Source organism: Agelaius tricolor, unplaced genomic scaffold (assembly GCF_023055355.1).
Source record: "Agelaius tricolor isolate 1412-34295 unplaced genomic scaffold, bAgeTri1.0.p SCAF_3, whole genome shotgun sequence".
Lineage (NCBI taxonomy): Eukaryota > Metazoa > Chordata > Aves > Passeriformes > Icteridae > Agelaius > Agelaius tricolor.
The window spans coordinates 56,370,013-56,382,700 of record NW_027269263.1 but is presented as its reverse complement, the minus strand read 5'-3'; the positions used below and the strand labels follow the sequence as shown (position 1 = coordinate 56,382,700).

Here is a 12,688-nt window from a genome sequence, read left to right as displayed (position 1 = left end):
AACTGAAAGTTTTTGGAAACAAGGGAATCAATTACTGCATATCTTGCACATAACATTTGTTTCCATTGCAGTAACCCCAAACTCAAACAACTGAAAGCATAATACAGCTTTTACACAATGCTGGAGGAAACAGCATGAGTGGAACAGGATGTGAACAAAAGTTAGCTGCCAAAGTCTAATCACCACTACACCAGCACCTCATCTATGTTATTTTTACCCATCCTAATGGGGAAAAAAAGCACTCATTTATTGTAACTAGGAAAAAAAAAAGCACACCAAACACTTTATGGTCACAGATAAATTGTTATTTCTTCCAGTAGAAGTCGCAAAAAGACCTTGCCCCTTGAATCATTTGCCATAGCAGAGAGCAGCATCTCTCCCCACCACATAAATCCATCCATCCATTCACCATACACTGCTTCCCAGTTCTAAGACTATCCAGCTAGGAGGAGAGAGGAATGAGTGACATCAGGATGTATTTCCCTGTCAGAACAAAGCAGGTAGACTGGATTCCTAAGTAACTACAACAAAGACAAGAGCCTATTGGCAACTTAATGAGTCACCAATAAAGTCCCACTGCACAAAACACAGTGAAAGTTAGTGACACAAGCATGTAATCCTTCAAGGACAAAAAATGAAAATAGTCCAAAGCCACAGTGTCCTAGGAAAGAATGAAGTGTGAACACTGCAGAGATGGAAGAACATTCCTATGTGGTTCAGTGAACAAGCATCATGAGAAAAGATCAACTGGACAGTGACAAGAACATGAAGGGCTGGAAGAAGACAAGAAGGGGAAAACAGAGAACAAGTTCTGTTCTTATCTGTAGGATTCACAGAAACTTAAAACAAACCAAAGAGATACTGGTATCAGCATCGTTGGCGATTAGACACATCTGGGAAGGGGAAATAGTCTGATGGTACCGAGGAGGATGAAAAAAGAACTGCCTGTAAATGGGACAATGATGCAGACAGAAACCTCGGAACAGAAAGCGCTGGGAAAGGAGACCACAAAGATGAGAGAACTGGAGGGAGAACCAAGAGGAGCACGTGGGCTGGGCAGATCCCCCACAAACCGGGGGCTCTCAGGGCCGGCGGCCGGAGCGCCGGGCGCGTTCCACGGGGCACCGGGCGGCCCTGCCCGAAGGATGCTGAGCCCGGCGCCCGGGCTGGGGACGGTGCCCGAGCTGCCGTGCCGACAGCCCCCGCGGGAGAGCCCGGCCCGGGCGGGTGCTGTGCCCTGCCGGGGGAGCCGCCGTGGGTGCCGCGGGACCGGGCAGCCGGGACGGCCCGCGGGGGTTACGGCAGCGACGCGCGAGGGGACCACAGACAACGGAGGGGTCGCGGGGGGCGGCTCCGTCCCGGCGGGTCGGGGGTCCCCATACTCACTTTTTGTGGGGCGCCGAGTGCTTGTCCCTCCTGCCGGCCGCCGCGGACTGCTTGGGCCGCCGCCTGCGGGCCTGCAGGGCCAGCACTGCCGGGAGAAGAGAACAGCCGGGAGCCGGCGTGAGCAGCGGCGGCCGCGCAGCCCCCCCCGCTCCCGCCCTCCCTCCCGCCCGGCACAGCGCGGTACCTTTGCGCGAGTTCATCGCCCCGCGCCGCGCGATGCTCGGCGGGCGCGCCGCTGCCCGGCTCCGCTCCCGGCTCCGCTCCCGGCTCCGCTCCCGCTCCCGGCCCCGCCGCCAGCCGCGACCGCGCGCCCGGCACCGTCCGGCAGCATCGGCACCGCCGCCCCGCGCCGCCGCCGCCGCTGCGCAGGCGCGGGAGAGCCGGCGGGGCCGCGGCCGGAAAGGCGCGGGCGGGGCGGGGCGCGGCAGGTGGCGGCGGGCGGGCGCACCTGAGGCGGGAGCGGCCCCGCGGCCGCCGCCGAGGTGGAGCTTTGTCGGGCGGTCGAGCCCAAGGGGAATTTATTCTGCCAAGTTTTGGGTCGTGATGGGAGTAGCGGAGCGAGCCGTCCTGGTGCTGTGCCACGTTGGGAGCTGTGGGAAGGGGCAGAGGAGAGAGGCGTCAGTCTCCCTCCACGGCAGCAGCTGGGGCGAGACCAGCTTTAGCTTGTCCCGAAACCTGTGTGGGGTGAAGTGCCAGAACCTATTAACCTCGTGGCCAAATCCAGGGAAATTAGATTTCCTTAATTCTGATTCTCACTAAGTTGTTTGATTATCATGACGGACAACTCTTGGCAATTGTTTTTTTCCTGCCAACGGCATCTTGCTGCTCGTGGTACCAGACACTGCTCTCATTCGGCATAGTCATGACCCAGTGAACACTGCCACTTCTTACCTGAGCTGTGCTTGACAGTGTTATGACAGAAATTTTGTGCCATCTATACCTTAGTGCCTGGGGCCAACATGATCTGGGTCATAGTCAAAGCTCCAGAACAAGAGTGAGGCTTGTCTGGGTTATCTTCCCGTGGCAGTGCAATTCCAAGGCATAGTAACTGAAAGGTAACAGGGGATGCTCATTAAATTTTGAGGCAGAACTGCCTCCCTAAGTGGCAACACAAAGAATCCATAAGGATGAAGATCCTAAAAGCAGCTACAGTCAAGGCATTATGAGAGTGAAGGGAACTAGCAGTAATTGCTGGTCTTAGGTAATTGGATCATTCAGATTTCATTTAGACAGAAAATTGAATCCCTAGGTCTGGTTAGTTCAGCTTAGGAGGGGTAGAGCCACAGAAGCATAAAACCAGACAACCCAAAAAGGAAGCACTACACTGTATAATGCTTTTTTGCCTGACTTTTTTTCTGAACAGAAAACAATAGGACCATGAAGTTTCTAAACTGCAGCTCTCATAAGGCACCCCAGCTGCATTTCTAAATCAAAACATTTTCTGTGTCCCATCCTCCATCATAAAAGTACACAGGAAATAAACATTTTCAGTATAAACTGCTACCAGTAATATGCAACACTGGTAGGTTACATTTCTCCCTTACTGTAGTTAGTCTTTTAGTCCAGTGTGATAGCTTAGTTTACAGAAGGCTTTATTGAAATTTTGAAGGCTTTCTGATGAGAAAGTTTAGGTGCATGAAAATTACTAATAGCTGAATGTTAAGAAAGCAGATTATGTATTTACTCATTCTTTCCAGGCTAATTTTGACTTCACTGGTAAATTGTGTGTGTGCATGAATACTTGTTCCTCTGTAGCAAATGACAGGCAAGAGCAGCTGATGATGGACAAAAGAGTAAGACTTGCTTTTTTTCTTTGTCAGGGCAGTGCTGCATTAAAGTTATCTTGTAGCTATGGTTCTAGAGCAGAAACCATACCAGGGTCATGGTCATCTTTTCAGCAACTTGTGCCATTCTATTTGCTTTAACAGGAGTTTTATGTGTAGAACTGATTGGACAATTGTGTCTTAGATAAGTACAGGGAGCTTTGCTTACATCAACAGGATTATAAATCCACCAGATCTGGAGTCAGGAAGGAATTTCCCCCACGAGCATAATGTCAGCAACATAATCAGGGCAAGGGAACAATCTGCCAGCACACAGAGAAAGGAATTGTTAGGACTAGGTAGGTGTATACTATGCACACAATTTCATTCAGTTCTAGTGGAAACATATTTTGGGACTGTATTTTATCGGGGTTTTGTTGTTTTCTTCCTTCCCAACCCTGCCAAGCATCACTCAGTGGATGATCATGCAGAAGTGCAAAAAAATCGCTGAGACTCTCTATGTATGTATAGAGGATTACCATGTGCAATTAACTGGCTGGAGAGTAAATTAAGGTCAGTAGAGGCTAAACATATTTCAGAAAATGAAAAAACAAAAACCAACAAGCCCCCGCCCTATTTCTCAGACGCAAGAGAATAACTCCCTGAGAAGACAAATAGTAAATGAAATTTGAAAAAATTAAAAGAATCATTTTATTTATGTGCTTGTTAAGAAAGAGTCTAGCCTGTTTATTTTAATCCACTCATTTCAGGGAAATTTTCCATCTTTATTTAAATATACATCTTTTTCAAAAGGAAATGATGAGCCAAGAGGGAAGACAAACTGAATAGCAAAAGGCAGCACTTGCAAAATCAGTGTACAACATAAAGGTGGACTGAGCCAGAATGTATCTGCCTGTCTCTCTCTGAACACTTTATGGGAACAGGTGTCTGTTTGGTTGCAGGGATTACCACAGAGCTCATTCACTCAGGGGAAAGGCACTGTGAGGTTCAGGTGATATGACCCATGCAGAAGGGAGGGACGAGAGCAGGTTTAGGTGATCTTAGGTGCAAACACCAGGAGAGAAGAAGAATTAAGTATCAAATTATGGAATGGTATTTTTGCCTGTCTGTAATATAGCTTGGATCTGATACCCAGAGATGTTTGGTTTGTTTCATTTTCACCTAGCTTTGAAATATTCCCTTACATATGAAAACTAACTTTTCCTTTTGTACAGAATAAGAAGTTACCTAGCAGCAGTCCTGTAAACATGATACTGTCATCCATCTGAGAATAACTGAAAATTCTTCCTTCAGCAGAGGGATGTTAGAAAATTTTGCCCTGATTTCTGTACCACTTCCTTTTAGCACTGCTTTTCCCACTCTGTAGTAGCATGGGCTCATATTCTTATTTCTGCATTTCTCAGAAATCAGGATATGAGCCAACTTCACACTGCTCTTGCACAGAATGGAACAAACATGAAATAACACATAAGGCAGAGGAAGGAAAAAAACCCAGCAAAACGATAAGTGGTGGAAAAAGGAAAAAGAAAAATGTAGTGAAAGGAAATTCCCAATTACAGGCGAGCTCTCATTAATATGCAAGTCCAGCCTTCTCATCCTCTCGCCTTTCATTGTTGTCTCTTGTTCCTTCAGTTCCCACCCCCACTCTGAATTTCTTTAAGTATGACACACCCAAGTAGGCATACAAACAATGAGTCTGTCCTTCTCTTGCTCACTTGAAGAATTTTCTATTTACCAAAGTGTTTTTTCCCTTTTCTAGTATGTAAACAAAGCAAAGAGGACAATTCTCAGCTTGGTTTTGAGCAACACAAACAACAAATTTACAGATAGGAAGGATTAAGCAACAGTAACTAAGTAGCTGAGTTTCTTTGTAAGGTCAAGACTATTGGCTCATCAGTGCCTCAGTATAAGCAGTTAACATTAATAGGAGCATTGCACAAGTTAAACAAGAAAAGTAGTCTATTATCTCGGTAGTGTAATGAGAAAAAATAGCAGGAAGCATGAGTTGGAATTTCCAAAAAAAACAAGAGGTCAGAAATTCCTCAGTTTAAATTCCTGGCTCATTCACTGATTCATTGTGCCCTTCCTAAAGCAAATTACATGACTCACCTGACTAATTTTCTTCATCTATAAAATGGTACAGTGCATGCCAGCTACACAGCATTTACATTGGTAGAGAAATCTTGTTTATCAAGTTAATTTGGATTACTAATAAAAGAAGAAAGACATAAAGGACAAAGCAGACCGGTTTAACACCAATTTGACATGAAATTAAAGACTAACCTGTGCCCAGAAATAGCTGCATCAACCCAGATATGTATTGAATGTTGTTTAAAATAGGGCATGAACTGGCATGACTTAAATCAGATCTGAAATAGAATTAAAACAGACTCTGGCAATATTTTTATGAAAATATTTCTTCTAGTGTTGAAGCACACAGGTTTTCAGAATGACTCATTCTAGCTTCCCCCATTACTTCCAGCAGGCTCCCAAACACCCCTTCAATTAAACTCCCTCCAGTTTCCTAGGTCCTTGTCTTAAATTTCCTCATTAGACTCCACTCCTGGTTCCCAGCTCTTTACCGAGCTTGCCCTTCTCATCTTGACCTGCATCATCTCCTTTTTCAAATATATTGTCTTTTTTTTTTTTAATTCTGTTTAAATTGGATAGTTTCTTCCTTCATGCTGATTAGAGGTCAGCAAGGGAAGAAAGGATCACTGAAAGATTAGCAACTGCTCTCAGTTTTCTGTTCAACCTAGACACAAGCAATTACAGCAAAAGTTTCTCAGCAGTGATGCAGTGGTGTTTTGGATTCAGTCCTACAACTTCTTTCTGATTGGCAGCTATGCAGTCTGGTTGTGCATGTGTGAGATTCATCTGCTAAGTAAGCATGGAATATTTTCAAACTTAATTATTAAACACTCACATGTCTCCAACATGCACAAAATGCTCTTTTACAAAATCTCATCATTTGCCCACATTTAAGCAGATTTTCCTAAGGATTTCAATGGCACATCTTTGATATTAAGACCTTTTTCTATGAAATCTCAGCCTCCTACTCAAAGGTAGGGATTGCCAACCAATGAGATGAGAATCCATTAGCAATCAGATGCAGGGCTTACCTTGTTTCCCTTTCCCTTGGCTTGGACTACACAAACAAACATCACAATGAAAACAATAAGGGACAAGCCATAAACTTAAGCACAATGTAAGAGGAAGAAATGGACTCATTTTCTCTGGGAGAATAAAGCTTCTTTCTTCACTGTAACCTCCCCTGTACTTTTACTTTATACAAGATGTTTTCACAGCCTTCAGAAAAATCAGACACCAGCTGACTAGTAGGATGATGCCATGTTATGTCAGTAGTACCCCAAACGTCCTTTCTTCACACATCCTGCAGTGTGACATCGCTGCAACGCCCTCACCAACACCCTCCTGGGACATTCACAGCCACTACCCCACTGCTGCTCAGTCAGCACCAGGGCTCCTCTGCAAACTTCCAGATTACAATGCATTCTGAAATCAGCTCCTGGGGGGGGAATGGCCCCTAAAGAAACCAAACAAGTTTGCCTGGGTACAGTTCCAGAGCTTCATCTTGGCAGCAGATTTGTCCTGTTTCAAAGGAAGCAACCATTTGGTAGAGGATGGCCCAGTTACACTGGCAATTAGCATTAGCAACGTGCACTAGCAGCCCCAGTTATCAGTGTACTATTGCTTGCCATTAATGCACAGAACATTGCCTCTTTTGCTCAATTCGTTTTGACTACATACAGAATCCAAGGAACTACTGGGGCAGAGGAGCATTTCCAAGAAGTGGCTGAGGATTCTTTTCATATTATCAAAACAGCATTCTTTTAAAAGTATTATTTCATGACTCAGCATGGGATATTTCATTCCATATGATTAAAGTTTTACAAAGTTAACAGTAACTGGATCTTACAAAGTGAAATGTCAGCCAGCTTCATAGTCATAGGCATTACCAGCCTGGTTCATAACTGGTATGAACTAGCCATTCAGTTTCATTCTCTCTAGATAGGTCTATAACATATCTATACCATGTTAAAGAGCTACAGGAATTTTTTCAAAAGCTGAAAATCTTACAAGTAATCGTTAAAATAAAAGCAGAAATAGCTTAACTTGTTAGCCAGCCTTGTTAGCCTTCACAAAGAACACTCATGAATGAACCTTGTTATTTTCAAAGAACTGGAGAAAAGACTGATTATCCACCTCTAGGCATGGGAAATTCCCTGTGCTCCTACTGAAAGATGCATAACATCAAATCACAGTGAAAATATTATAAACAGTCAGCTATGTTCATTCAAATCACAGAGAAATAATCTACTGCAATCTGGCCTTGTTCATTGTTTCTTAGAAATTAATTCCGTGGGCTTGATTTTTTGGGTTTGATTTAATCATGTTTTACGCCCACTTTGCCATTCATTGTAGTAATACAAATGACTGTGGTAGGAAATATTCACATGCTTTTGCCTTCAGAGCTGCAAACTATTATAATAAACATTAAGAATGTAAATATTGTCACCAAAGAGTATGTCTTCATTGCACTGTTTACTCAAGTCAGGCCTTTAAAATCACTACACTGTTGGAATACATTCACACAATAAGTCTGTATTATTTACAGTAACTTCTAAGCCATGAAGTTTTTTACCCTTTTTCCAGGATACTCTTTCCTTACTAGCTGGGCTGCCCTGGGACAGATAAACCAAAAACTAAAGGATTATGGCTCTTTCAGTCCCTAGTGAGGAAGAAATCCAGTGTAGGACAATGATTTCTTCTTTCTTCAGATACCTGACTTTAACTTGTTTTGAAAATAAGGGGGTTTACTTTCTTCAAACACTAGTTGCAATAGGTATATAAGTCTGTTTCCTAAAACCTCCTCTTCTATCCTGACTTATGCATTATTCTTAAAGTAAGCACAGAATTGCAGAAAACTGCAGAAAAAGCAGAATGGCAAGAAGTTATGGCAAAATGGTGAGATAGAATTTGTATCTGATTAGTTGATGGTAGGATACATCCATGTTTACCAACAAGCTTGGCACTATTTGCATTCAGTGGAGCAATGCACTGGACCATTTCTATGGGAACAGAAGCAAGAAATGATACTGTGAACTCAATACACCCACAGCATGCCTCTTATCATTGAAAAGCCAGGAGAACAGAGGGCCTTTTCTGTCTCTTCCTTTGAACTGTAGTTGAAATGCATGCGGAAATATGATGAGGTTGATGGCTTTTTGTAGCCAGCAATTTATCTAAAACTGTTGTGGTTATAACAACAATGGTTGGACTTGATGATCTTAAAGGTCTTTTCCAACCTAAACAATTCTGAGACTATGATCTTTGCCTGCCCTGATCAAATTTTTGAATAAGGTTCCTTGTCCTTTGTTTTCCTCAAAATAATACATAGCTCAAGATTAAGAATTCTGTTACAAACTGAAGTGTTGTATGAAATAGTACTGGGAATTTACCCGCACATAAAAAATTTGCAGAAATCTTATTTGCAGTGAAATTAATGTCAATTGCAATGGAAGTCTGCATTGCCAGCATACTATTATCTTTTTCTCTAGACTTAGCCTGGTCCTCATATAAAAGAATTACATATGTCCAAATAGTCTTTCATTTCAGGATTTAATGATTGGCTGTGATTCTTTAAAATCTGGAATTGCCTAGCCAGCTGAAGAACCTGATTATGGGAAGTACAGGTCCACTGTATATCACATACAACCTGGTAAAAATGTGGGTGCTTCAGCTTACTGGACATGAGGGGAAAGAGCAGCTCAAGAAACTGTTTTCTATTTTGTAATATGAATTTTCTATTTTATAGATGAAGAAAATTAGTCAGGTGAGTCATGTAATTTGCTTTAGGAAGGGCACAATGAATCAGTGAATGAGCCAGGAATTTAAACTGAGGAATTTCTGACCTCTTGATTTTTTGGAAATTTGTAATATGCATTCTAACTTTCCAGTTGTTCTCCAAACTATTGACAACTACTGCTCATCTCCCTTTTCAGAACTCAAGAAGCACATTAGGCCCATGTCCAAGGTTTGTTTGCAGCAAGTTATCCTTGAATCTTTGTTGGTATTGTTTTGTTGGGGTTATTTTAATTGTTGTTGGATAAGGGTCCTTTTCACCAAATGTGTATCTGATTTGGCCCACAGAGAGAAGAAAGAAAAAAAAGTGTCACCCTATAACACTTTGTATCATGCTGAGCCTTAAATTAATATTTTATGTGCTTACTCTGCTTTCATTTCATCTCTTTTTTTCTGTTCAGAAACAGTTGTATCCCATGCTGCCAGTGTACAGAGCCTATAGTATTTCATATTAATGCATTCTTACACAGGGACTGGGGTGGTTAGGGAGGCCCTTGCTGAGGGACGGGAGCTGTCAGATAAAAGAGATGTTTACCAGTTAAGGTTTCAAACAGCAGTGCCATGAGAATATATTAATCAGCTGGAGATCTCAGACTGGAAGAGGAAACAACTTTTCCCAGTATCTGGTAGAAGACCATTTTAGTCTAGCAGGCAATTAGCCAGCCATTGAATGGAGAGAGACAGTAAGCTCTAGGATAGATACAGGGAGTTCTCTCCAACAATTTCACTGACCACTGTGATTTTCCTCATATTTCAGTCATTTGTAAGACTCATCAAACAAGAACAGGGAAAATACACAGTTGAACATTAAAAAGATCCTGAATTATAATGCTAAACCTAGCTAAAAATAAATCTGATTCTTATCTTTTTGGCTCGAAGGCATCCTGTGAACTAAAAGAGACAAGAGACCAGACACGGCAAATACAAAATTATTTCTTCACTTAACACAAATGGGACTTAGCATGGGCACTCCCTGGAACAGTGCTTTAATGCTAGCACTTGTGTGACACTCACAAAATTCAGATGTAGATAAAAAGGCAGGCACTTGGTTCTCACTAAGCATCTAATCCCAGCTTTCAGCAAGTTTAATAGTTAAACCATGCCTAGAGAAAATACTTAATTGCATAGGTAAATTTTCACCAACTGGAATTTATATTGGATTCTATGTGCACATACCCAACAGAATAAGGGTCCCAAGGGGAAAAGGGAGACAGAAGTTACAACTCCTGCCCATAACCAAAGGAACAGTCATACTATGCTATCTGCTATCCCCCACACCAATTAATACCTGCACAGGTTATATTGTGCTGATGCTGTAATTCTATCCATCTTCTATCCAGTGGCTGTTATCAGTTCTGTTTCTGTGTGAGTCAGTCTGTCCTTTGGTAATGTCATGGTGTCTGTACATTTGGTTGTTTTTGAGACCAGCTCCACATCACAGTTACCACTTCACTACCTCTGCAGCAGGAATTTCTTACAGTACAGCCCTTTCTGCCCCATTCTAAAATCTGATACAAACTGTTCTGCCTCAAAAGCTGTCCAGTGTGAATGGACATGCAGATGTACCTTATTTTATTTTCCTGATATTGAATGGCTCCCTGCTTGATTCTTTTATTACCAGACTTAGAAAAAGTGTTTATCTGTAAGAGTTTACCACCCTGAATTATCTTTTTTCCTGTGCTCACCCTGAGGACCACTAGAAGGTTGTGCAAATCTCCAGCTAGCTCACAGCATGCCCAGGCACAGCTGTCCCAGAAGTCTCTTTTTGCATTGCTTAAATGAAATAGCTGTAAAGAAATGGAGAAAGTAATGTGAAAACAGGGACTTAAACTGCTGTATGGTCCCTCATGGAAAATGGGTAAGCAGACAGACAAAAATAGAAGTTGTCTTGAAGTGTGCAAGGCCACAGAATAGTGCTGCAATTGACGTTCACTCCACTAAATAGGTGGGATGGGTACAAAATGACTTTAATTTATCCACTTAGCTAGGCAGATAAGCCTAGACTCAGGGGATTTCAAGAACATTTCCTAATATGACTTTTTCAGGAAGAGATTGCAAGGAATAAAAGTATAAGCCACGCTTCCTCTCCTGCCCTATTTTTGGACATCACTGGCCTTAACTTTTCATCTCTTTGAGAAGGAACGCTTCAGAGTTTCATCACAGTAATTTTAGGGTTTTGCTGTCAGGAACAAACATGCCTTCCTGAATTTTTTTAAAAGCCCACTGCAGACAAAGATCCAGGTGCAACTTGCATAAGCAGGTCTATGTTAGCTCTAAATGAGCCTGTCTGGGTACTATAGCAGCAGCCTGTTATTGGGGACCTGTGGTTACTCTGTGCTAAATTAATGAATTAATGAACTAGTAACCTAGAAAATTAGCAGGCTACACTGCTGGATAAATGCAAGTCAACTAGTTAAAATTAGCTTAAATTTGTTTGGAAAATCTGTAGTTTTGTACCACTACAAAGTTGTACAAAACTGGGAAATGTGTCTGTGATCTTGGACCTTAAATTACACTCTGCCATTAGCAATACATTACAGTCTCATTGCCAGCAGACCACTGAGTTGGAATTCAGGACCTGGAATCCCCAGCTATTTCTCAGCCTTACACTGAAATGAAATCCAGCCAAGCTTGACCTTCTCCACCACCTGGTTTCATGGGTGGAATAAGAATTGGGCACGAGGCCAGCAAGCAGCAATGCTGTGCTCTGGTATGGTCTCTGATCTGGAGGAACTAAGGAGCTAGTGTTTGGTTATGCTGAGCAGCACTACACTCTGCAGTTTAGGCTGGACTTGAGAAAGTTTAGACTGTTTTAGATTAATAACATATTGAATACTGTGTGTATAAAAACCTTTTTTTCTTTTCTAAATTTAATGACTGCTTAATCATGCTTCTCCAGCAACAGTAAAAGAGCATAAACAATTTAGATTCTTTCCACATTTTCCTTAAAATAGTGTACCATTAATTTCCTGTTTCTTAAGAGTTATTTTGTGGAGGTTTCTAGGCTTGACCTCTGGATAATCACCCCTCGTTGTATATAGCAACATTTCACCCCATATATTTAAGCATTTAGACTTTAAACATCTCTATTTTTACTACCCTCATCTTTTAAGGAAGGTTTAATTTAATTAATGAGATCATGGTACCCTAACTCCCAACTTCTGTTTGCAATGTTCAAAAACTTTGCAAAAAACCTATCTAAAAAGTATCATGTTTGTTGTCATGCTGCATTTATGTTTGTTTCCTAAGCAATACAACAAAGACATCTATTAATGAAGAGCAAACATTCAACCACAAACACAGTTTTTTAATCAAGTAGCATTTAGTTAAATTGGAAAATCATCCTTTTGTAGGGCCCAAAATGTGGAACCTAAATAGAGATATATGTCAAATTGCTCTTCTTTGAAAAAGTACTACAGCTTAACTTGCAAAACAGTAATTTTAAAATGTCAAGAAACATTAGCAGCAGAACATTTGAAATACCAGAAATTTTTAGTTAAGTTTTTAGAGAATTTTCATGCTAAATAACTTCTTCATCTCATAACTCATTTAACCTATTTCTTAATTTCTTTTTCTGAAGTGGAAAATTATTTGTTTCTACTAAGTGCAAGCAATCCCATACTCTAAGTTAA

At 41.8% G+C, this 12,688-nt stretch overlaps 1 protein-coding gene across 1 annotated transcript in view; it reads right to left on the bottom strand.

The window, feature by feature from the left end:
* SRPK2 (SRSF protein kinase 2) overlaps window positions 1-1,739 on the bottom strand; it is a 129,601-nt gene extending 127,862 nt beyond the window's left edge. The window contains exons 1-2 of the mRNA XM_071423948.1: window positions 1,571-1,739; window positions 1,387-1,471 (exon numbers count right to left, since the gene is read on the bottom strand). Coding sequence (XP_071280049.1) covers window positions 1,387-1,471; window positions 1,571-1,586 — 101 coding nt within the window. The 5' untranslated portion in view covers window positions 1,587-1,739. The remainder of the gene's footprint in view (window positions 1-1,386; window positions 1,472-1,570) is intronic.
* Window positions 1,740-12,688: the final 10,949 nt, after the last annotated feature.